This window comes from Rhinoderma darwinii, chromosome 4 (assembly GCF_050947455.1).
Source record: "Rhinoderma darwinii isolate aRhiDar2 chromosome 4, aRhiDar2.hap1, whole genome shotgun sequence".
Lineage (NCBI taxonomy): Eukaryota > Metazoa > Chordata > Amphibia > Anura > Rhinodermatidae > Rhinoderma > Rhinoderma darwinii.
The window spans coordinates 207,949,588-207,976,543 of NC_134690.1; the positions used below are offsets into that span (position 1 = coordinate 207,949,588).

The window sequence follows — 26,956 nt, forward strand, 5'->3', positions numbered from 1 at the left end:
TACCTGAACCGTGGTGTAAGGACACCACAGTGCAGACCTTCGTAGACACATTAAAATTAGCAAACTACATGGGAACATCTTTTTATTTCAGGGATACAGCTCAGACCTTACATTAGATAGGAGTGAGGTTTTAATAAGCAAATGGTTAAAATATTGAAAATGTATGAAAAAGTAGGGAAAAAATGTCAATAACCTAAGACAAAGATATCAGAATCGCATTCAGATTTCTTCCTCTTCAACACCAACCCATCAATTATAACAAACCTCCAGGCTACAAACAACATCACAGTAGGCCTTATTCACACGACAATGATAAACGGCCGAGTGACAGCCATTCTTTTAACGGCCGTCACACGGCCGTTTTCAGAACAATGATGTTCTATGGGTGTATTCACACGGCCGTTTTCAGAACAATGATGTTCTATGGGTGTATTCACACGGCCGTTTTAAGAACAATGATGTTCTATGGGTGTATTCACACGGCCGTTTTTTTAACGCCCCGTGAATAATGCCAATCAAAAAATAGGATGTGTCCTATTTTTGGCTGTTTTAACGGCCTGATGGCCCCCATAGAAGTCTATGGATCTGTTTTTAACGGCTGTCAATACATGGAACAACCGTTAAAAACGGATCTGTGTCATGGGGATTTGCAAGGGAACTACTAGTTCCCTTGCTGGCTATCGGCGGCGCGCCGACACATACTCACCAACGCAGCGCCGACTTCTTCTGGTCTGGTCACTAGTCTCACGGGTTCTGCGAAGGTGACGCGATGATGTAATCGCGCTGCCTTCACAGATCCCGTGAGACTAGTGACCAGATTAGAAGACAGCTCTGCATCAGTGAGTATGTAGGGCATTCATGTCGGCTGTGTGGAATCATATACATCGGGGCTGTGTGGAATCATATACATCGGGGCTGTGTGGCATCATATACATCGGGGCTGTGTGGCATCATATACATCGGGGCTGTGTGGCATCATCTGCATCGGGGCTGTGTGGAATTATATACAAGAAAAGAAGAAATGATCCAGCGCTGAGTCGTACTTTGGATTTAAAAAGGAAGCAGTATTCCCACCTTTATTGGGGTATTGAAATAAAATTGAAGGGAGACGCAGTCCCAAGACGTGTGCGGATAGTAGGCGGTTTGCCCTGGCCTACGCGTTTTAAGCACGAGCTGTGCTCTTACTCATTACTCAATTCTATTTGCCATGAGTAAGAGCACAGCTCGTGCTTGAAACGCGTAGGCCAGGGCAAACCGCCTACTATCCGCACACGTCTTGGGACTGCGTCTCCCTTCAATTTTATTTCAATACCCCAATAAAGGTGGGAATACTGCTTCCTTTTTAAATCCAAAGTACGACTCAGCGCTGGATCAGTTCTTCTATTTGCACACCGCAAGCCGTAGCGGGGATCCGAGCGGAGTCTGGAGACGCATCAAACTGGTGAGCTGGAGGTTTCCTCCCTTCTTTACTGGAATTATATACATCGTGGCTGTGTGGCATCATATACATCGGGGCTGTGTGGCATCATATACATCGGGGCTGTGTGGAATCATATACATCGGGGCTGTGTGGCATCATATACATCGGGGCTGTGTGGCATCATATACATCGGGGCTGTGTGGCATCATATACATCGGGGCTGTGTGGCATCATATGCATCGGGGCTGTGTGGCATCATATGCATCGGGGCTGTGTGGAATCATATGCATCGGGGCTGTGTGGCATCATATGCATCGGGGCTGTGTGGCATCATATACATCGGGGCTGTGTGGCATCATATACATCGGGGCTGTGTGGAATCATATACATCGGGGCTGTGTGGCATCATATGCATCGGGGCTGTGTGGAATCATATGCATCGGGGCTGTGTGGCATCATATGCATCGGGGCTGTGTGGCATCATATACATCGGGGCTGTGTGGAATCATACATCGGGGCTGTGTGGCATCATATACAGGGAGGTGTGTGGCATCATATACAGGGAGGTGTGTGGCATCATATACAGGGAGGTGTGTGGCATCATATACAGGGAGGTGTGTGGCATCATATACAGGGAGGTGTGTGGCATCATATACAGGGAGGTGTGTGGCATCATATACAGGGAGGTGTGTGGCATCATATACAGGGAGGTGTGTGGCATCATATACAGGGAGGTGTGTGGCATCATATACAGGGAGGTGTGTGGCATCATATACAGGGAGGTGTGTGGCATCATATACAGGGAGGTGTGTGGCATCATATACAGGGAGGTGGGTGGCATCATATACAGGAGGCTGTAAATAGTGTCTAGGTGAACATGTGACCTTCCTTTTGGTGTTTTCAGGGGGTTGGGACAAAAAAAGCCTGACCAATGAAATTCATCAGTTTTTGTAACGGCCATGAAAAACTGATTGTCCGTTTTTAATGGCTGTTTGACATCCATTTTCAGACGGACTGGAAATGGATGAAAATTTAGAGACACACTGATGCAAAACGACCATGAAAAACGAACAGTTGATCAGTTTTTAATAGACATTTTTTTTTTCACTGTCTTGTGAATATATCCTAACCCTATTATTCCTTAGATCTCACTGTGGAGACGGACAAGGTCTGGTAGGGCCTGTTCAAATCACCATTCGCTTTCCGTTCCGGAGTTCCATCTGAGGTTCCGTCAGTCGACTCCGCTATTGATTCAGTCTGAAAACCGGAAACCTGCCGGAATGGTGACGAACGGAAACCATTAGCGATGATGACTGAAACGGAAGCTGTGGTTTCACTTTCCGCTGCGGGGTTCATCCGACGGAAACCTCCGACGGAAGCCCGGAACGGAAAGCGAACGGTGATGTGAACAGGCCCTTATTCCATGTTGTTAACCCCTTCCCACTTTGGCCACTTTTGACTTTCCTGAGCCTCATTTTTCAAATCCGACATATTTCACTTTATGTGGTAATAACTCTGGAATGCTTTTACCTATCCAAGCGATTCTGAAATTGTTTTCTCGCGACACATTGGGCTTTATGATACTGTTAAAATTTGCTCGGTACATTAAGTATTTAATTGTGAAAAACACCAACACTTTGTGAAAAATTAGCATTTTTCTAAATTTAAATGTATCTGCTTGTAAGACAGGCAGTTATAACACACAAAATTGTTGCTAATTACCATACCCCATATGTCTACTTTAGATTGGCATTGTTTTTTGAACATCATTTTATTTTTCTAGGACGTTACAAGGCTTAGAACTTTAGCAGCAATTTCTCACATTTTCAAGAAAATTTCAAAAGGCTATTTTTACAGGGGCCAGTTCAGTTGTGAAGTGGCTTTGACGGCCTTATATATACGAAACCCCCAATAAGTCATCCCATTTTAAAAACTTCACCCTGAGGCTGGGTTCACACGACCTATTTTCAGACGTAAACGAGGCGTATTATGCCTCGTTTTACGTCTGAAAATAGGGCTACAATACGTCGGCAAACATCTGCCCATTCATTTGAATGGGTTTGCCGACGTACCGTGCAGACGACCTGTCATTTACGCATCGTCGTTTGACAGCTGTCCAACGACGACGCGTAAATGGACTGCCTCGGCAAAGAAGTGCAGGGCACTTCTTTGCCACGTAATTTGAGCTGTTCTTCATTGAACTCAATGAAGCACAGCTCAAGATTTACGAGCGTCTCAGACGGCTCGCAAAATGCGAGGAGGAGCATTTACGTCTGAAACGAGGCAGCTGTTAACAGTCTGTCTTTTCACACGTAAATGCCTCTCATCGTGTGAACATACCCTCAAAGTATTCAAAACAGCATTTAGAACGTTTCTTAACCTTTTAGACGTTTCACAGGAATTAAAGCAAAGTAGAGGTGAAGTTTACAAATTTCATAATTTTTTTTTGCAGAAATTCATTTTTAATCCTTTTTTTTGTAACACAGAAGGTTTTACCAGAGAAACGCAACTCAATATTTATTGCTCAGAGTCTGCAGTTTTAGGAAATATCCCACATGCGGCCCTAGTGTGCTTATGGACTGAAGCACCGGCCTCAGAAGCAAAAAGGAGTGGATTTTGGGGCTTCCTTTTCATTAGAATATATTTTAGGCAACATGTCAGGTTTGAAGGGCTCCTGCAGGGCCAAAACAGTGGAAATCCCCCAAAAGTGAAGTGACCCCATTTAGGAAACTACACCCCTCAAAGAAATTATCTAGGGGTATAGTGAGCATTTTGACCCCACAGGTTTTTTTTCAGAAATTATTGGAATTAGGCCGTGAAAATGAAAACCTACATTCTTTCAAAGAAAATGTAGGTTTAGCTAAATTTGTCATTTCTACAAGGACTAAAGTAGAAAAAACACCCCAACATTTGTGAATCAATTTCTCCCGAGTAAAACAATACCCCATATGTGGTAATAAACGGCTGTTTGGAGACACGGCAGGGCTTAGAAGGGAAAGAGCGCCACAAAACACTGGAAACCCACCACAAGTGGCCCCATTTAGGAAACTACACCCCTTGAGGAAATGATCTCATTTTATTTTATTACATGAAACTTTTATTATTTTTTACAACTTTTTTTTACACAATTAGTACCACTAGGGGACTTGAAGGTCCAACTGTTTAATTTTTTTTCTAATACATTGCACTACCTATGTAGTGCAATGTATTACATCTGTCAGTCATTCACTGACAGCAAGCCGAATTGGCTTCCGTAATGGCAGAGCAGGAGGCCATTGTTAGGTCTCCTGTTGCCATAGTAGCAGTCGGCAGCCCTGCGATTGCAGGGCAGAGCTGCCGATCTGCTGACAACCACAAAGATGCAGGGATCGGAGCTAGTTCCGGTTCCTGCCATTACAGGTGGATGTCAGCTGTAACATACAGCCGACATCCACCGCTGGTGACACCGGCTCATCTCCTGAGCAATCTTGCCGACGGCTACGGAAGCCTTTTAGGCCTCGCCTTTTCTGTACTAGGCAGACCGGGAGGCCACAATTAGGCCATTGCAGCCACCGACAACCCAGCGATTTCATTGCTGGGTGCCGACGAGCTGCAAACACCTTAAATGCAGCGATCGCTTTTGACCGTTGCATTTAAGGGATTAATGGTTGGGATCGAAGCGGACTTCGGTCCCCGCCATTACAGCAGGGTGTCAGCTGTAAGGTACAGCGGACATCCGGGGATGATGGCACCGACAGCTTCTGAGCCGGTGCCGTCCATTTGTCTTCAGTATACGACATTTTGCGGGAAGCGCTGGCTTTCCATGACGTATACTTACGACAAATGTCGGGAAGGGGTTAAATACTTCACCTTCCATTACTTCTTTGGATGTGTTCACACTTTGCGATAGTGTGGCGCACAGTCAATAACTCTACGGCAAAACGGCAAGTGTTTTACCCTCGTTTTTTCCTATGTGGTTATAGGCTGCACGGTTTTTACAGGTGAAAAATTTTAAAAACACATCTTGTAACTGTAAAGACTGTGCTGCTACTAACCACATTGCAAAACTGTGACAATGGGTGGAAAAATTAGTAAGTATTTTTTTTAACACGCAGAACAGTATCGCAACGCTATATCTAATCGCTAGAATTGGCTCCAATTTTGGCAGGAACATGGCTGTGCGGTACAGCCGCGCTCAGACTGCAATCTCGTGGGTACACTGAACAGTACCCAAGAGAACACAGTGACGGATATATCCGGATCAAGCACCCGCCAACGATCGATATAACAATTACTGGTTATTAAAGCGTTAAATAAGGGTATACATTACCTGTATAATAAGAGCAGCAACGCCTATTTTCTCTGCAGTATCAGCTGGGTCTTCAGTGGTTTTACTTGCTGTTGAAGAAAACAAAAAGCAATACAGTAGTACATTTATCTATTGAGCTTAATCCGCGATTGAAACACTTTATATACCTCACCATGCCACATAATTTAGTACTTATTTTAACCGTCTCAGGAACAAGTACCGTTTAGCCATTTTTAGCACGCGTTCGTTAAACCCGCTATTAATTTTTTTATTTGTTAAGCTGGCGACGTGATTTTTGAGATATTTTTTATTTTTTAGCCATCTTTTCTAGTAATAATATAGTGTTACTTCAGAATAAAACTTTACTTGATACAGTCAGTCTCCCGTAAATTTTGATATATTACATTCTATTTTAGGGTAATTTGATCATGGCTAGCGTAAGGGTACGTTCACACGGCCTATTTTCGGCCATTTTTCGGGCCGTAATAATCGAAAGCAGAACGTCTCCAAACATCTGCCCATTGTTTTCAATGGGAAAACGGCATTCTGTTCCGACGGGCTGTTCCGACGGGCTGTTCCGGCGCGAAAAAGAAGTGCTTGTCACTTCTTCAGCCGTTGTTGGAGCCGTTTTTCATAGACTCTATAGAAAACCGCTCCAAAAACTACGCGAAAATCGCGAGGGTCTTAAAAAAAGTCTGAAAATCAGGAGCTGTTTTTCCTTGAAAACAGCTCCGTATTTTCAGACGTTTTTGACTCAGCATGTGAACATACCCTCACAACAATGATTTTGAGTTTCAGGAGGAGCATTTTTGGGGGGGGCCAAGGTATTTTGTGTGTAAATTTTTTTTATTATGGCCTGTCCCTCAAGGGTCAAAAAAGACCTATGAGGGACATTATTATTTAATTTTTTTTTATACCATACTTTTCTACTGTACTCATTGAGCGCTCTGTACACGAGTACAGAGAAGACAAGCGGCAAAGACTACTTCTATCTTCTCTCCGGAGTCCCAGGCAGTTTCTGACTGCTGAGCACCCAACATTCAACTGCCAGATTGCTCAGGCAGCAGTCTTAAACCCGTGACGTATATACGTGTACATATATATATATATATATACATAGTGGGTTGTCCTCAACCGGTCAAAGATTTCATGTAGTACAGTTGCTGGTACGATCGATTGTTCCCGCTCATTGTCCTGAGTAAACAGGGCAGTGATCAGCCGATGAACGAGCAAACGCTCATTTATCAACTGAACGCATCTTTTATGCGTACCAAAAAATGGCCGCTAGTCAGTAGCATATCTTCCTGTGTAAGGAGGGAGATGTGCTACTACCATGATGCAAACGCATAAGGACAAATGATTATAGAAACGATCGTTTGTCCCCATACATTATCGACAATTGCTCCATGTAAATGGCGCTAACGAATGCCGATCGACGTGCTATGTCGATCGGCGCCCGTTTTCACGACCCGTATCGAGTCGTCCTTATTAGCAGAATGATTTGATACAGAGATGGAATGTTTGAAAGGCTGGGGCCACTAATCTCTGCATACAGTGATGGGAAACGGTAAATGTAGCCAACTCTCAGTATTCTTCCATAGACCACTAAATCATCCAAATGTTATTTTCATTGAATAATTAAATTGTGCAGTCTTACTTTCAGCTTTAGCCATATTTTGCAGCATCCTCGCACGTGCTTCATCCAGTACGTCTTCCAGAAAAATCACATCCCCTCTTCTTGTCTGCATCCCCTGTACTCGCCCAAACATAACATGCTTACAGCTAAGAGAAGGAAACAGTTCAATGGGAAAAATACATTGTGATGAAGTAATAGGGTGCAGATACAATCTTCCACAGGGCTATAGACACACCTCGCTATGCTGTCCTGGGGCTCTGTCTGCATTCTCCCACAAAGATCCCATCTCTACTGCTCGGTAGGAACCAAGCGTAACATCCTCCCACCTTTAGCGAGTATACAAAAGAACAAGGTTCGCGTAGATCCAGCTGCAGCAATTTCTCCTTTCTGACCAAGCTTGATCTAACCAGAGCAGGGACTCCACGTCAGGACCGTCTGAACCACCCACAGACTCTTAGGGCTTGCCCTTTTATCCCCCAAGTTAAATAATCATATACAGGGGATTTAAGTGAATCAGATATAAATATGCAACATTGACAAATTAACCTCTTAATATCCTCTTCTGACTATGTGTTACCTACCCTACCCACCAGCTGCCATTTAAGAACATCTGTAATATACACTAAACATACAATTTTGAACATCTCAGTTATGGCATATGCATTTCTAGACTAGAAAATACCAGACGGGGTTAACCTTTATTGTATGCTGCCCAGCCTTTGCTCTCCCTAAAAAATATCGATATTTTAATATTATATTATGATTATAATTATTAATAATATTAATAAGAAAAAAAATAAGAATAATATATAGAACTGAATTACTTTACATTATACAGCCACTAACTACAGACAAAAAAATTGATATTTGTACTCACCGAAAAATTTATTTTCATTAGGGATACAGCATTATAGGTAAAGAAGGCCCTTGCCATTAGGAGGCTGACATAGGTTAGGAAAAAAGTGTTGGCTTCACCCAAGCATACCTTCCAACAGACACTGGCTTATTTAGCTTGTACAGAAGCAGTAGGAAAAGAAAACAAAAATGTGTCCACGACCTCGCCAGACAACCAACAAATGAACAAGAACCAGGCCTGGAAACAACGAGGGCGGGATCTGTGTCCCCAATTTAATTCAACAAGAAAATGAACTTTACGGCGAGTACATAAATCCAATTTTCTCGTTAATATCATTGGGCGACAAAGTACCATGGTACCAGCAGTCCCAGAGGGTGGACAAAAATAAAATAGCCGTGCGACTGGCCTTAAAGCACAGCAGCTTGGAGCACCTTGCAATCCAGACTGGCATCAGAGGAAGCCAAGGATTGAATCTGGTAGAAATTTGTAAACTGTGTGCACCGAAGCCCAGTTAGTAGCCTTGCAAAACTAAGAAACTGAAGCTTGGTGCTGTACCGCCCAGGACGTACTGGCAGCCCTCTCAGAATGGGCAGTAACTCGATGGGGCAGACCGTTACCCTTGGACCGATAGGTTTCCAAGAGCACAGATTGAATCAAATGAGCAATGGTAGCCTTTACAGCCACCAAAACTTTGTGCGGATTTCAGGAAGAACAAAAAGGGAGTAGGAGCATGTAAATGACTGGGAAGGGCAGAAAGAAGGGAGGACTATGTCCTTATTAATGTTGTTCACACAACATTAAAGGCTATGTAAACCCTTTTAAGTAAATTTTTGTTTTTTTATATAAAAAGGTGTATCAGTGTGTTTGGTGCAACTTTACAAATACATTTTATTAAAAATTATTTTTACTTTTTGAGATACAGCTGCTCTGTATTTTCTTTACAGAGCAGCTGTATCTAGCGCAATTCACTGAATCAGTCAGTTCTGCGGACCTGACGGGTTCAGTGACATCGGGTCCAGCAGGTCTCTGACAAGCAGGATCCACCTGCAAACTATCACATCTAAGCTATAGAGCAGCTGTATCTATAAAAGTAAAAATGATTTTAAAAAAAATATTTGTAAAGTTGCACCAAACAAAACGGATACACCTTTTTATTAAAAAAAGATAATAATAATTTGCTTTGCAAAGGTTTACATAGCCTTTAATAATTTCAACAGAAAGGAACAACACATGCATGTTCCCCTCTCCACTGAAAGCAAGACTGAGCCCTAATCAGGTTGGGTGTTGTCAGGGGTAGGTGTCCACGCTGCCAGATTTCCATTAATCTGACATATTTGATATACCGTTACCTTAATTTGAACAACTTTTTTTTATATAAATGGCTGTATTTAAAAATATAGTATGTATTTCTTTGATAGAATTAAGTTGATCAGTAGGGCACATAGACTTTTTGTAGCTCAACTGTTGGGTGCATTCTTTCATGCAAACAACTAATAAACCAAAGCCAATTAGTCACATCAGTTTTTGTTGGGCCAGTAGTCAGTAAGAATATGACAATTTATCGCATCACCTCATGCTGACCGCGTGCACTTGTCAGGACTCGGGAGCGGGGCAATGGCTGCATTACACAACCGCAGCCCCCGCTCTCACTACATTCATGAGTTACAATGCTTATCTGTGCGGCCGCACAGCTTAGTATAGAAATACATTAAATAACGGTATCGAACCGTTTGAGAGTGCACAGTATGGAAGTTTCGATGCATCGTGCAACCCTACCGGAAAGTACAGCCGGATAATCGATATGTCATGTGTCTGAAGTGCAATTTAAATCTCATGTCTATGGACAGCTTAAAAGGCGTTATCTATACAAAACTACAAAGAAATATATTACGGAGCTCACCAGTCTACTTGGTCTTTTCCAAGCATCTTCAATATTTTGAACAAATTTTGAAAATGAGTTTGTTGACTTTTATCTGTCTACAGATAAGATACAAGGAAAATACAACATGTTATTTACAAATGTCAGCATGGAACTAATAAAAAGAACGGTCACAATTAGGAATTAGAGCCAATTATCCTTTACTCTGGTATCAGCTTTTCTTTAATTTTCTGCACTCATCATGATGTACTACTGATTTATGTACACTTCTTTCATTATCTCAGAACAAATGATCAATTGAATCTTCTTTTGTACGACCGTTGCACATGGTACATACCTGTCAAACATACTGTCAGCTATTGAGAGTAAAGTAAAGCTGGATCATAGAATATATGTTATTTATTTTATTTTTCAAGTATTGTTTCGATCAAAAGAAAGGAACAATATTTTTGTACTCACCCTAAAATCTATTTCTCATTAATCATTAGAGGGGGGTACAAAACTATGGGATGTCCTAAAGCAGTCTCAGAGGGTGGAAAAAAACTAAATTAAAAGTACAGCCATGCGACCTGCCTAACACACAGCTGCGTGCAACACTTTGCGACCTAGACTGGCACCAGAAGAGGCCATAGTATGAATTTGGTAAAATTTTGTGAAAGCGTGGACAGAAGCCCAGGTGACAGATCTAAACAACTGAAGCTTAATGCCTGACAGCCCAGGAGTGACCAATAGCCCTTGTGGTGGACTCTAATTGGAGGATTTTTACCCTTGGACCGATAGATTTCCAAAATTACAGACTGAATCCAACACTCAAGTCGCCTTGGATGCTGCAAAAAAAATAAAAAAAGGAAAAGAAAGAGCGCTAGACAGATTCAGACTGTTCTTACCAAATTTGGGCAAAGTGAAGCCCGTTCCCTCAGATGAGATGGAGAGGGGCTAAAAGAAGGGAGAACAATGTCTTGAGAACTAACTTATCCTTATGGATGACCATAAAAGATGACTTGCAGGACAAGGCAGCAAGTTCCGAAACCCTGGTACAAAACTAAAAAAAAAAATGGGAGAAATTCCAGGATACGATACAAATTCCGAAACCCGCCTGCTGGAGATGATGGCCACCAGAAAAGCTACCTTCCAGGAGAGGAGATGCAACGAGAGGTCTCAAAAGTTTGATAGGAGTTACTTGAAAAGCTCTGAAAACTGAATGAAGATCCCAAGGCTCAATGGGAGGTCTAAAAGGAGGGACCATATGAGCCACCCCCTGCAAAAAAAGTCTTCACCCGAGAATGAAAAGCCAAAGTTCTCTGACCCAAGGAGATGTGGCAAGTCCAAAAGGGAGAGCGATAAATTGGAAATGTAGAGAACCCCCTCATGAAACGAAGGGAAACATTGTGTGGTTCTTGCGATGGTGATATGGAGCTATTCATTGCAAATGTCGATAGAAGAGAGGAATTGTCCCTGTTCCAGTAATGTCTGACCTGAAGGATTTCAATGCAAAACCGTCATATGTGAATGAAATGGTTCAACACCATCAAGTCCAGGAGTAGACAAAGAGACCTGTCCTTCTTGGAGCTGGGACAATAGCTTTCCACATGAGAAGGGAACAAACTGCCTGGGAAAAAGCAAAAGCTTGTTCCAGAGAATGAGGCAAAGTAGAGAGAAAGAATCTTCCAGAAGGAAGTTTAAAAACTCTATCCTGTATCTCATTGGCACCACCTCTCAAACCCAAGTGTCATCCACATAAGCAAGCCATGTCTCCTGATAGGAAAGTAGTCATCAACCACATACGCAAGCGCCGCAAGCTAGGACACCTTCATTCTGAAGGTGACTTGTTAAAGTAGGGCCCCTGGGGCCGGGCTGCGGCTGCCAAGCCGGTCAAGGCTTGAAAGATGACTGTCTGGAGGCATTGGTATGGTTCGTCCTCTTGTCTGGTCTGAAAGAAAATTATCTCCGCTAGGAGACATTGGGAAAGGAGCGAAAATAGTGCGACCGGAGAAAAATACGCATACAGGGAGGGCGGTTCTTAGATAAAAGAGAGCTCTTGCCGTCTGTAGTCTCAGAAATAATCTCATACAGACATTCACCAAAAGGTCTGCCACCCACAAAGAGAAGGCCAACCAGAACCTTCTTGGACACTTTAACCGTTGCCTAAGATCTCAGCCAAACCGAGCGCCAGATGGCAATAGAATTCACATAAGAAGGGCATTGAAACCAGCTGCCTCAAGAAGAAAATTTGAAGCATGGATAACCTGAGAAGCGAGTTCAGTTAACTCCTGCGGTGCTCCCAGATAGGATGCTGCAATGCAGCGGCTTCCCCCATACTGAATAGGGCTTGCTCACCCAAGCGAATGCAAAAACCAGACAATAATAAAACAAACAGTAATATCTGGAGAAGAAAATGAACCCCTGGGGAAGCACAAGAAATAAACAAATAATACAGACAAAGCGCTGGCCTACCAGACTCTTGGGAACGGTGTACCTCTGTGGATGAAGACAGAAGAAGGATGGCACCAGAAAATAAGTTGTAGCAGGGCTGAAGTACTCGAGACAGTTTTGAAAATGGAGCCGGTCAGGAGACCTAAGCCCTGTCCCCAAGAAGGTCTTCCTCTAATCAAGAGCAGACACGAGGAGGGAGGTCATAGGCTGAAAAGTAACACCTGACAGATGGGAGCCGAGTCAAAACATAGAAAACTGCGGCCTAGGCCACACAAGCCTGGGGCAAGATTAGAAAGCCAAGGCAGCAATGGCAGGACGTGCGGCAAGAACGGCAACCACCTGTTAAGGACAAGAAAAGCTCCAGAGGTAAAGAAGTAGGGACTAATCCCATAGAAACACCCCTAGAGAAGAAACCTTCCCAACAATAAACAGCCCCTATAGAAAGAGACTCGCAGCACTTTCCCAGAAAGTAGCAGAAACACAGGTGGGGATGGGAACATACTTACCCTCCGACTTCTTCGGGTGCGCACAGGGTCACCTCCTCAGTAACCTTGCACAAATAGTGGTACTCAGTTTGCGGAAGCAAAAACTATAAAATAGGTGATCGGCGGAGTGGGAGAAAAAGAGCACTGCCTGGTTTCCCAACACCCGCAGGGTGTTGACAGACTGTAAATAGGCTGAAAGCCCACTAAGGCTTCATTCAAACAAGCTTATCTGATATGCGTCCGTAAAAAAACTGACCATTTTACTTCCATGTGTATGTCCATGTGCGGTACCGTGTGTCCGTGTTTTATGCACATATGGCATCCATATTTCCCGGCCACTTTCTGGTTTCATCTATTTATTTTTCTATGTACTTAGCAACTGTCCGTGAAAAACGGACAACAGCAAAATAGATGTCGTGTCTGTTGTCCGTTATTTTCACGCACCCATTGACCTAAATGGGCGCAGTGGTTCACAAAAACGGACCAGAATAGGACATGCAGGGAGTTTCTCGCAACAGACACAAGCTCTCTGAAAAATAACACGGATGTGTAAATAGCCCTATTTAATTGCATTGGTCAGTGTCCTGTCTGTTATTTAACCCTTTCATGACCAAGGGTCATTGATGCTTCTGTGTCCAGGTCAAATCTTCCATTTCTGATATGCACTACGTTAAACGATAATATCTTTGCAACCGCTTTGAATATCACAACTATTTTTACACTGTTTTTTTACAAGACGTACAAGGCTTTCATTTTCTAGATTAGTTTAATTAATATTGTGTTTTTTCAATTTTTATTATGAGCAAACAAATCAGAAAAACATGTGAAAAAAACACTTTTTTTGTAATTTTTTTACACACATTTATGTATATATCTGCAACAATTAGGGTATGCTCACACGGCTTATTTACGGACGTAATTCGGGCGTTTTACGCCTCGATTTACGTCCGAAAATGCGCCTCGATAGCGTTGGCAAACATCTGCCCATTGAAAGCAATGGGCTGACGTTTGTCTGTACACACGAGGCGTATATTTACGCGTCGCTGTCAAAAGACGGTGCGTAAATAGACGCCCGCGCCAAAGAAGTGTCATGTCACTTCTTCAGACGTAAATGGAGCAGTTTTCCATGGACTCCATGGAAAACCAGCTCCAGTTACGTCCGTAATGGACACGGCGTTCAAGCGCCTGCACATGCCGTTACGGCTGAAATGACAGGGCTGTTTTCTCCTGGAAACAGCCCCGTAATTTCGGCCGATACAGACGCTGCCGTGTGAACATACCCTTAGTCTTCATCTTTCTCCGTCACCCTGGATCGCTGTGAGGGGAGAGTGAAGAGGGCTATAAGGCTATACACACACGACAATGAAAAAAATGGCAGTAAACAACGGATCAACGGTCAGTTTTTTATGGCGGTTTTGAATCAATGTGCCTCAAATTTGAATGCATTTCCCGACCGTCTGACCATTTTTAACTGGCATTTGCCATCCGTTTTTCATGGACGCTAAAAAACAACGGATGAATTTTAATAGTTAAGGGTTTTTTCTTGTCCTAACCCCCTGAAAACACCACTGTGCCCATGTAGATAGTGACGCAATACCACAGTAGATAGTGCCAGTGCCCACATAGATAGTTCCCATTGTAAATAGTGGCATAGTGCCACAGTTCTCCCTGTAGATAGTGCCCACATAGTGCCACACACAGTGCCCATGTAGATAGCACCACAGTGTCCCCGGTAGGTAGTGCCAATATAATGCCATAGTGCCCATGTATAGTGCCACACCCCCTGTATAGCGCACCCTTCCGTAGATCGCACCACACCCCCTGTATATAGTGTCACCCCCTGCACATAGCGCCACCCCCCCCTGAAGATAGCAACATCCCCCATGTATTTAGCAACATCCTACCTGCAGATAGCGCCACCCCCTGTAAATGTAAATAGCACCACTGTAGCTCCCTGTAGGAACGAATCCCTCTGGCCGGGGATTACGCTCCTACAGGGAGCCCCTGATGTCTCCGTCCATATATGGACAGTGACATCAGGGGTGAACTCTAAAAGCGGAATCCCCTGCCAGAGCAAGGATTCCGCTCCAAGAGTAGCCCCTGACGTCACTGTCCATATATGGATAGCGACACCAGGGGCTTCTCCAGTAGCGGAATCCCCGGCCAGAGTGTCGGCCGGGGATTCCGCTCCTAGAGAGCGCCACTTAACGTCACTGTCCACTGCTATCTACAGTGGAGGATGCAATGCTATCTACAGCAGGGGGGGGGGCTCCCTCTAGGAGGGGAATTCCGATGCTGGAGGGAACTTAGGTGGCGTTATCTACAAAGGGTTTTGTGGGGGTTTTGGGTGGCGCTATCTACAGTGGGGGTGTATTCCGGGGCTTTCAAAGCCCCTGGCCGACATGAGAGTGCAGCGCTGCTCATTAAACCCGTTCCAGGCTGTCAACGTTTATATACGTGACAACTGCACAGTGCATCGGCAGTTGGAACGTATATAGCTGTATGGCAGTCATGAAGGGGTTAAACAGACAGCACACGGATGTGAAATACGTTCGTGTGAATAAGGCAACAGGAAAGAAAGAAAGAAAACTTAAAAATAGCAGCAGACCTGAGTATTAGGTCATGTCTGCCTCCTACGACGCGAGGTTCAAAACTGAATTAGCCAGTGTCTGTGGGAAGGGTATGGCCTGCCTGGGCGGAGCAAAGACTTTCCTACCTAGTGTCGCCTTCTAGGGGCAGGAGCATATACCTATGGTGTTTTGTCCCCCAATGATTACAGAGAAAACTAGATTTAATTTTAGTAGCTGATATTTAATTATTCCCTACATTAAGTAATAATGCAAAGATCTCTACAAAAGACAATAATTTTTAGCTAAACAATCTCGTAAGTTGTATTATTGCAGGATTTAAAAAGGTTTTCTATCAAACTGCTGAGACTTCAAAGTGACAACTAATATGGATGCACTTGGATATCAATAAGTTTATGTTCACACACGGCTACGTTTTTCTGTTGTGGATTACACTGCAAATGCATGGCAAACTCTGTATGTGTTACATTTGGATTTTGCGGTGGATGGTGCTGCGCATATGCTACACATTTCACCACGTGCATTAAAATGTGTGATATACAAAGTTGGGATCTGTGGCTTTTCCACAAAATAATTGAAAAAAAATGCAGCATGCTCATTTGAATTTTTCACTTTACTGTAAATTTCTGCGAGTTTGTGGTGTGGAATCCGCACCACAAGTCTACCGCAATCCTGCAATGTCTGAACAGACCCTAAATAAAACACTTTTCACAATGCAGATAAACTAAATACATACCACATATACCATTTCGTCAAAATTGTATTTCTCCATTCTGTCAATTGCAGCAGCTAGATCTCTGGAAATGAATGGCAAGGAACAAAAAAAGCAGTTTCCACATTTAACTGAATATATATGAGAAACTCGGTGAACAGAATATAATGCAAATGGGGTGTGCGTCCTATCGTCACCATTTACTCAAAATGAAAACTTTGTTTGCTACTTTGGGCGCATTCATTACAAAGTTAAGCTGTAAAAACGTGACAAGCACTATTTTGAATAAGCATTGAATTAATATTCACACCTTGTAATATACAGAGATGAACCATCGCTACGCATCACTGTTGAAAAAGCAGACAAGTCTCCATTTTCGGTCAGGTCTACCACTCCAGTACCCTCTCTGAAATAGAAAGACTAAACAGTCATCACCCGATTACACGATTTGATTGTGAATGAATTCGTGGAGGTTTTCAAGGCTGCTCATACAGGTAGCGGTTGTGCCGGAGTAATTGTCATGCGGTCGAAAACCACGTGTAGCAAAGACCACACAATGTTTCGCAGCAAGGACAGGTGAAGCACATGCCTTTTATGTGCTTTACCTGCATTCGCAGCAAAACTGCGGCTATTTTCTGTAAACCATTTGCATTTTTTTGCCGCACAGTTCTCGGACGCACAGCAATTACTGCGGCACAATCGCTACGTGAACGAGCAGCCTTAAGAATTGCTTATAAATAAGTTAAATTATTGTAAATTGGTTAGAAATTTGTCCCCAAAGAAATGCCTCTAATAAATTTTGTTAGCTCTTAAAGCGGATCTGTCATAGAAACATGCTGCCCCATTTAAAGAGGACCTACCATCTCTCCGGAGATGTCTGTTTAAGTAAACACGTGAATTAACTAATTACAAAAATTCTGTTACATCTTTTTTGGAGCTCTGCATTGTGCCGTTGCTCTCTTATTCCTCCTGGAAATGTATGAATAAATTGCCAGCTGGGTGTTACCATTCCCCTGGTCTATCATGGGGTGTGCCCCTACGCAGCCTGGCACTGTCCACACAGTGAGTCAGCTTTACGAACACTAGGCAGCTATCCACAAAACGACATGCAATATGCATTTTTCATTAATTTAATGCCCTTATAGAAAGCGGCTCACCAAAATATCTATGGGGTGATATAGCAGAAATGAAAAGGTTTTTTCTTATTTTGTTCAATAAAACCTGAACATGTTAATTTGCCCAAAAAAAAACAAACATTACTAGCAAGTCATACTTGGTAATCTTTAGAATGTTTTTGCTTCGCAAAAGATTCAAGATATCTTGATATTTCTCTCTATAAAAGGACTCGCCAGTATACTCATCAAATTGTACACCAAGTCGCTGAAATAGACAAATGATTGACAGTAAAATCATCAGACATGACATTATTAAATATTTAAGTACAAGTTGTAACGGAAGTATTTTTACATCTGTCTTAATTTATTTCCAATTCCTCACTAGGACTAGAAAGATACTGCAAAAAAAGAAAAAGTCTTTGGATGTGAGGGTCTTTCTGCCTTTTCAGTTTCCATTGCGGGGAAGTTGATGAAGACAGCCCACGTCCATATGTCCTATTAGGAAATCCCTCTATGATCCGGCTCTAGCGGACCTTGCACGTCCATGCATTACATAGATGGTTATTCATTTGAATTGTCAGCATGTAACGCTACAGGATATGCCATAAATGTCTGATAGATGCAGGTCCCAACTCTGGGATCCACACCTATCTCCAGAACAGGGGTCACCCGACCCCTGCCTTGCCGGGTGAGGCAGCCACCGCCTCCAGGCGCAGAATGAATGGAGAAGTTTATTTCTATGTGAGTTGCAGAAACAGTCGAGCTGGGACTCACATCTATCAGATATTTCCGGCATATCCTGTGGATATGTCATAAATGTCAGAGTTTGGCATACCCCTTTACTAAACATATACTATACCTTATAGACTTTAGCATATTCTTCAATACTCAAACCTCTGAAGTGTGTCCATAAAGAAAGAGCTTGTGGATGTCCACTCTCAAGTTTGCTCATAAATTCCTGGGCTGACTGTTTCATTTCTTCATCTTTTTCCGCTGCTGCATTGACTTCCACATATACCTGAGCAATAAATATAAAATATATTGAGAAGCTAAATTAATACTTTTTTTAAAAAAATATCAGAAAAAGCTAGTGTTCTAATAAGACGTGGAATATTGTTTTTATTATTATTATAGCCTATGATCTTCAGGACTGTCTGTAAATCCCATGGTCCGCAGTAAATTACAGTTTGCCCATAGGTACCATATGGGATTACCAAATTAATACATTTGGTCCCAATGTACCTAATGGACTCATTGGAGAACTTGATTACAAATAAATGCTATACAGTAGATGTATCAGAGTAAATCCATACTTTATAATACATAGCTGTAAAGAAAACTTACTTCAAAAAGGTGCTGTAGAGGATTAGATTTCAGCTTCTCTTCACAGCCAAACTTGGTAAAGCCAGCACCCAAAAGTCCTAGTAAATTTAAATGAAAATAGTTTTATCTCATACGGTTTTCACATGTAATGTTTATTTAAAGATAACCTGCCATCCACATACACATGCAGAGAGGGCAACTTAATGCAGGGAAAGTCACAATGATTTCAGAGGTCTGTCGCTTACAGTATTTGCTAAAGTAAAGCAGTTTTGAAGAACTTACTTGCAGAGCGAGGCCAGCCCCGCCAGAGAAGAGTCTGACGCAGACCCCAGACTAAGCTTTTCCAAGCGAAATGCGCGTCGGGTGGGTAAGCATGGTCACTTTTCCAAAGCACTTGCGTCTAAGCATTTGTTCTCCTTTTTCCTTAACTAGGAATGCCAGGCCATTTTCTTTTGGTACTATATGTATCGTACTGTCCTTTTTACTCCTTGCTTGGCTTTTTACATCCTGTCATTTTTTTTCTCCATTACGGTGTCTGGTGGTTTGTGGAAAATTACTTTCCCTCCTTTTGTGACCATATCTTTTTGTCCTGCATACTCACCATTGGTTTTTATGTGATTTGTACTCTTTTTTTTTTTTTTTTTCTTACGTGTATCTGTTTTTAATGTATACCAATAACATTTATGTATTTTTTACTCTATATGGGTTGAGCACATTTCTTCTATAGGTGCTATATTAATGCAGGAACAGTCACAATGATTTCAGAGGTCTGTCACTTACAGTATTTGCTAAAGTGAAGCCATTTTGAAGAACTTTAACTGCAGAGCCAGGCCAGCCAAGCCAGAGAAGAGTCCGGCGCATTCATGAGCCGCCGCTAGATCTGCCCACTCTCTGCTGATTGACAGATTTCTTACTATGTAGAGTAATAAGGATACATCGGCCAATGAGCAGAAAATGGGTGGAGGGAGCGGCAGCTCGTGAATATGCCGGACTCTTCTTCTAGCGGGACTAGTTGCGCTCTGAATGCAAGTTCTCCAAAACGGCTTTACTTTAGCAAATAACTGACAGAGCACTAAAATCAGCGTGTCTGTCCCTACATTATGTTACCCTCAGAGAGGGCAGCATTATGTAGATGACAAGTTCCCTTTAACAATGTTTTTGAATGAACTTTACTCAACAGCACAAGCCTTTTTTTTTAAATCTTTGCGTTCCAGAACTAAAAACATTATTTATATTTGCATCAATAGCTGTATGGGGTCTTGTTTTTTGGATGACGAGTAGTTTCTACACTGACCATTTTGGGCTATGTATAGGTTAGCATTTAATTTTTATTCAATTAATTTTGGATGGACAAACCAACAAAAAACAAAACACCATTTTTTTTTCTTCATTACTGACCAAAAATAAGTATATCATTTATAGTACATATCAAACAGTTATAGGAATATGTGGGGGTTATATTACTGTATTTGCGTTTTATAAAATATAATATATTTATGCATTTAAATTGACACTTCCTTTTCTAACAACTTATGCTGATCTGATGTATACCGGATATATATCAGCTTTATAATTTACCTATTGTTAAAGAGAAGTCATTTTAACGATGCAAATTGTGTGTGAAGTTACTACCACTAGGCGTCTCCTTTCCTGTAATCCGCCGTCTACCCCCTGTTGTCAAGCAGTCCGTCCCTAGTTATAGAGCAGAAAAGACGGACTGCAGGAAGTGGCAGTGTGTCTCTTCACTGCCTGCCCATAGAAGTCTATTAGGAGTGGAGGGGAGAGAAGGTGGAGGGAGCGCAAAGAGAACACAGACACACTGCCAATACAAGACTGTGTAATGCAGGAGGTGGGAGCAGAGAAAGAGACACAGATGCTTCTGCCCATAAGTCTATGGAGAGGGGAGGAGGGAGAAAGAGAAGAGACACAGGCTGCTGGTAAGAGTTATATCTCACCGCAGTGCTAGATTCTCAGGTACACTGCTCCTTATATGTTGTCCTCAATGTTGGAGGAGCTTTTAAGGGTGTTCTACAGAGAGATAGTGGACCAGGGTGTTCTCTCTCTGTGTGCAATGTATGTAAGACATGTAAATCCTATACACAGGGCATACATACTGCATCATCTAGCAAAATACACCCTCCCTTGTAACGCGACTGTACTCCCAAAATATATTAGACCAAACAAGAAAAGGACCATGGAGTCTATAAGTCAAAAAATATATATAATCTTTTTATTACACAACAATATTATACTGGTTACACATATGTGTTTCTAAAAATGAATCACAAATAAAAGCATGGCCGCCAAACAAGGGTCAAATGTTCAACAAATGAGATCATGTGAATATAAGCTTGTTAGAGTATACCTCAAAACAAATGCATATAGCATAGTATGAATGTAGTAGGGTACACTAGTTACAAATAATGTGTTCTGATGCTTGAGGATACGTAGGAAGGATGTTAATAACATATACTGAAGATTAGGTAACCAACGGACCAATAACGAGTATTATATCCAAAGATATATTCATACATATGTAAGTGCTAAATGCAATTTGTATGTATATCTACCGAGCAACAAGAACAACAAGCAATGGATAACAAAGTACTAACCCATGTGGCTGAGACTTAGAGAATGGCGACCAATCCCAATGCGTTTCGGCTTCAGCCTTCGTCTGGCGGTGGCACCTACAAGTATATCCTTCCTATTTATCTTACATAGAAGCCAATCAGAAACCGATTGGCCAGGTGAAAGTAATGCACCAAATATTTACCTCAATCAACTGTTGGCATCATGTCCGCGTTTGTCGATAGACAAGAATCACATGGTGTGGGCATCATGTGATGCGTGATGAGAACGCCGCGTGATGATATCACAGCAGCGTCACTGCATGCACACTTGATTGAGGTATGTTTACAATGAATCTACCAAATACGACATATATATAAAGAAGAACTCCATAATATTTGATAGAAGTTCCATGTTCACTACTTATACATATATCCCCTACCATAATTATGCATAACCAAAAGATTATTTAGACATAAAAAAGATCCTTTGGACATTCAGCACAGAACATTAAAAAACATATATATACATATGTATATTAAGAACTATTACATTAAAATATAAAACACATTACTTTATATAAAGGTTTTTATATATGGTACACAAAGTCATAATAGTAATTAAATGTGAAAATAGACCATCTTACATAAATATAATGTGCATAGAAAATATATAAAACATATATATATATATATATATATATATATATATATGGGTGTGACAGTGTAAAATGAATACTATACATTGTACAAAAATATATAAAAATATAACATGTACATACATATATAAGTGCTATTCATACACATATGAAAAACACATGTGCTGACCATAGTGATATAATATGTGCAAAGTGATATACAGAAAATAAATAGATAAATACTAACTAGTGATAAATAATTATATATGAATATATACGTACACACATCATATGCACGTATAGTCATGTGAAGAAATATGTAAAAGATATATGCAACAAAAGTGCCAACATTAAGAGTACAAAAATTGTACATTTAAGAGACCAAAGTGCAATAGTGCAACAAATTAATTGAATTTAAAAATTATTCATTAAAAGTCTGTGCATTTCATTATTTTCTACTGCCATATACATATTACCATGGGGATTAGTAAACAAGTAGTTGGAAAAAACTTTTTTTCATACAGATCAGTATAACATATCATTTTAATATAGTTTCTTTTTTTGCAAAATTGATGCATCTCTAAACATTGATGGCATTTCATGAATATCTATGTCTGATGAACTAGGAAGAAGAAGAAAAAACGTATGTTAAAATCACAAAAAACATTATTACATTACGGAGTTAAAAAATGATGCCACACAAACACAGTGATCAGAGAAACGAAGCGTACCCATGCGATTCGTTTAAGCCACTCGGCTGCATGGTCCTCAAAGTCCAGATCCATTTGCTTTCCAACCTTAGCAACTTCTTCATCAGGTCTCCACCTCTTATATTCAATTCCACATGATCTATTCCTCGCACCCTCAGTAGTCTGGAATTACAGTTATGGTGCTGTTTAAAATGACGTGGAATCGTTTTTAGTTTCTCTATTTTATCGGCTTCATGCACCTCCTTTGCGGATTCAATGTCCCGTACATGTTCACGGACTCTTATTCGAAATTCCCGTGTGGTCAGTCCTATATATATTTTATTGCAAGGACATGTTGCATAGTATACCACTCCTCGTGTCGCACATGTAATGTGCCACACGATTTTGAACGTTTTATTTCTTTCAGAGTCCGTGAACTCTACTGCACGTTCAACATTGGGACATGAAATACAGTCTCCACAAGGGGAGCAGCCCCATTTAGGGCTTTTAGTTCCAAAGAATTTTCTTCCCTGTGGGACTGGGGTATAGAAACTGTGGACCAAATGATCTTTCAAATTTTTAGCACGACGGTAGGCTACAGAAGGAAATTTAGGCAATATTTTGTTGAGTATCGGATCAGCTTTCAAAATCGGCCAATATCTATTTAAATGGCCCTTCATCTCTTCCCAGCGGGAATGATATGGCGTGATGAATCTCACCTCATTGATTTTATTTACTCGAACCGCTGGTTGTAGGAGTTTGTTTCTCTTCGTATCTTGGGCTCTTTTTTTCGCTTTCCTAATGCATCGATTGCTGTAACCCCGATCCATAAATCTATGTTCCAGGTCCTTAGCTTGTTTTATAAAATCTTCTTTCCTTGAACAAGTAAGTTTTAATCTAAGAAATTGACCTGTGGGAATAGCAGCAATCGTTTGTTTCGGATGTGCAGAGGTGGCGTGTAAAAGAGAATTCACAGAGGTTTCTTTCCTGAATAGATCAGTTTGGACATCGCCATTCTCATCACATTGGATTTTGATGTCCAAAAAATCTACCTGTTTTTGGTCACATTTAATATTCTGATCATTCAGATTCAATTCTGCCATAAATTGTTGCATTGAATATAAGAGGTGGAGACCTGATGAAGAAGTTGCTAAGGTTGGAAAGCAAATGGATCTGGACTTTGAGGACCATGCAGCCGAGTGGCTTAAACGAATCGCATGGGTACGCTTCGTTTCTCTGATCACTGTGTTTGTGTGGCATCATTTTTTAACTCCGTAATGTAATAATGTTTTTTGTGATTTTAACATACGTTTTTTCTTCTTCTTCCTAGTTCATCAGACATAGATATTCATGAAATGGCATCGATGTTTAGAGATGCATGAATTTTGCAAAAAAAGAAACTATATTAAAATGATATGTTATACTGATCTGTATGAAAAAAAGTTTTTTCCAACTACTTGTTTACTAATCCCCATGGTAATATGTATATGGCAGTAGAAAATAATGAAATGCACAGACTTTTAATGAATAATTTTTAAATTCAATTAATTTGTTGCACTATTGCACTTTGGTCTCTTAAATGTACAATTTTTGTACTCTTAATGTTGGCACTTTTGTTGCATATATCTTTTACATATTTCTTCACATGACTATACGTGCATATGATGTGTGTACGTATATATTCATATATAATTATTTATCACTAGTTAGTATTTATCTATTTATTTTCTGTATATCACTTTGCACATATTATATCACCATGGTCAGCACATGTGTTTTTCATATGTGTATGAATAGCACTTATATATGTATGTACATGTTATATTTTTATATATTTTTGTACAATGTATAGTATTCATTTTACACTGTCACACCCATATATATATATATATATATATATATATATATATATATGTTTTATATATTTTCTATGCACATTATATTTATGTAAGATGGTCTATTTTCACATTTAATTACTATTATGACTTTGTGTACCATATATAAAAACCTTTATATAAAGTAATGTGTTTTATATTTTAATGTAATAGTTCTTAATATACATATGTATATATATGTTTTTTAATGTTCTGTGCTGAATGTCCAAAGGATCTTTTTTATGTCTAAATAATCTTTTGGTTATGCATAATTATGGTAGGGGATATATGTATAAGTAGTGAACATGGAACTTCTATCAAATATTATTGAGTTCTTCTTTATATATATGTCGTATTTGGTAGATTCATTGTAAACATACCTCAATCAAGTGCGCATGCGCTGGCGTCCCTAGCAACTCACCACGAGTCGGCATCTTGATGTGCACGTGACAAGAGGCGCTGCTGTGATATCATCACGCAGCGTACTCATCACGCATCACATGATGCCCACACCATGTGATGCTTGTCTATCGACAAACGCGGACATGACGCCAACAGTTGATTGAGGTAAATATTTGGTGCATTACTTTCACCTGGCCAATCGGTTTCTGATTGGCTTCTATGTAAGATAAATAGGAAGGATATACTTGTAGGTGCCAGCCCCAGACGAAGGCGGAAGCCGAAACGCGTTGGGGCTGGTCGCCATTCTCTAAGTCTCAGCCACATGGGTTAGTACTTTGTTATCCATTGCTTGTTGTTCTTGTTGCTCGGTAGATATACATACAAATTGCATTTAGCACTTACATATGTATGAATATATCTTTGGATATAATACTCGTTATTGGTCCGTTGGTTACCTAATCTTCAGTATATGTTATTAACATCCTTCCTTCGTATCCTCAAGCATCAGAACACATTATTTGTAACTAGTGTACCCTACTACATTCATACTATGCTATATGCATTTGTTTTGAGGTATACTCTAACAAGCTTATATTCACATGATCTCATTTGTTGAACATTTGACCCTTGTTTGGCGGCCATGCTTTTATTTGTGATTCATTTTTAGAAACACATATGTGTAACCAGTATAATATTGTTGTGTAATAAAAAGATTATATATATTTTTTGACTTATAGACTCCATGGTCCTTTTCTTGTTTGGTCTAGTATGTAAGACTTGACAGCAGTTAGGCTCCACCCTCTAGCTCAGAGAAGGCTGACAATTAGTAGCTTGAGCTTGCAGGAGAAGAAAACGGCTAAGATAATGCAGGATACAAGTCATATAATGGCCAGAAATAGTGTTATTCCTCATGTACACATATAGGACAGCTTATTCTAAAAAGTCACCTGAAAAGTTAGGTACCCTTTAAATTGAATGCTACATACATTTTCCCCAAAAATGATTTCTAAAATGATCTACAATTTGTCCTGCAAAAACCAAGACATCATATGGCTACATTGATGAAGAAAATAAAAATAAAAAAAGAAGAAGATGCCCACAGGTAGGCTAACAATTTTTCTGATGTTTGAAGGCCAAAATCAGCGACATCATTAGGTGGGTAATATGCACTAAAGGGATCTGAATTATGAAGCAAATGTATTTACATGAGACATGTATTCAATGTCTATAATAGAAAAATTGGAAACTTTCGGAATAGTTTTCCAAATGTAGTTGTTGGGGGCTGTAAAACATTACCACGTACATCAATCATAGAGAGGGTGCATAAAGTCGTCAGGAAGTCAAAAGGCAGAGAAAATGTTAGAAAAGGCAGCAAAAAAAATAAGTGACTGCACACTTTAATTTCATCTTAATGGGATTGTCTCACGAAAACAACAACTTTTTATAAAGAAGCCAGCTTTAATCATCCCCAGCGATCAGCTGTCTTCGCCAGAGGTAGCTTAAAGAGGCTCTGTCACCAGATTTTGCAACCCCTATCTGCTATTGCAGCAGATTTGCGCTGCAATGTAGATTACAGTAACGTTTTTATTTTTAAAAAACGAGCATTTTTGGCCAAGTTATGACCATTTTCGTATTTATGCAAATGAGGCTTGCAAAAGTACAACTGGGTGTGGTGAAAAGTAAAAGTACAACTGGGCGTGTATTATGTGCGTACATCGGGGCGTGTTTACTACTTTTACTAGCTGGGCGTTCTGATGAGACGTATCATCCACTTCTCTTCAGAACGCCCAGCTTCTGGCAGTGCAGATCTGTGACGTCACTCACAGGTCCTGCATCGTGTCGGCACCAGAGGCTACAGTTGATTCTGCAGCAGCATCAGCGTTTGCAGGTAAGTAGCTACATCGACTTACCTGCAAACGCTGATGCTGCTGCAGAATCAACTGTAGCCTCTGGTGCCGATGTGTCCTCGCTCGTCTGACACGATGCAGGACCTGTGAGTGACGACACAGCGTGATCTCTGGAGAACACGCTGTGTCTGCACTGCCAGAAGC

At 40.9% G+C, this 26,956-nt stretch overlaps 1 protein-coding gene across 3 annotated transcripts in view; it reads right to left on the reverse strand.

Moving 5' to 3' along the window:
• Positions 1–26,956, reverse strand: part of RARS2 (arginyl-tRNA synthetase 2, mitochondrial) — a 77,764-nt gene that overhangs the window by 30,254 nt on the left and 20,554 nt on the right. For all 3 annotated transcript variants that reach the window (XR_012883176.1, XM_075862133.1, XM_075862132.1), the window contains exons 8-15: positions 18,757–18,833; positions 18,272–18,430; positions 17,571–17,677; positions 16,608–16,703; positions 16,322–16,382; positions 10,101–10,177; positions 7,366–7,490; positions 5,730–5,797 (exon numbers count right to left, since the gene is read on the reverse strand). Coding sequence is in view for 2 of the 3 variants with exons in the window: in XM_075862133.1 (XP_075718248.1) it covers positions 5,730–5,797; positions 7,366–7,490; positions 10,101–10,177; positions 16,322–16,382; positions 16,608–16,703; positions 17,571–17,677; positions 18,272–18,430; positions 18,757–18,833 (770 nt within the window). In the remaining variant the exon portion in view is untranslated. The remainder of the gene's footprint in view (positions 1–5,729; positions 5,798–7,365; positions 7,491–10,100; positions 10,178–16,321; positions 16,383–16,607; positions 16,704–17,570; positions 17,678–18,271; positions 18,431–18,756; positions 18,834–26,956) is intronic.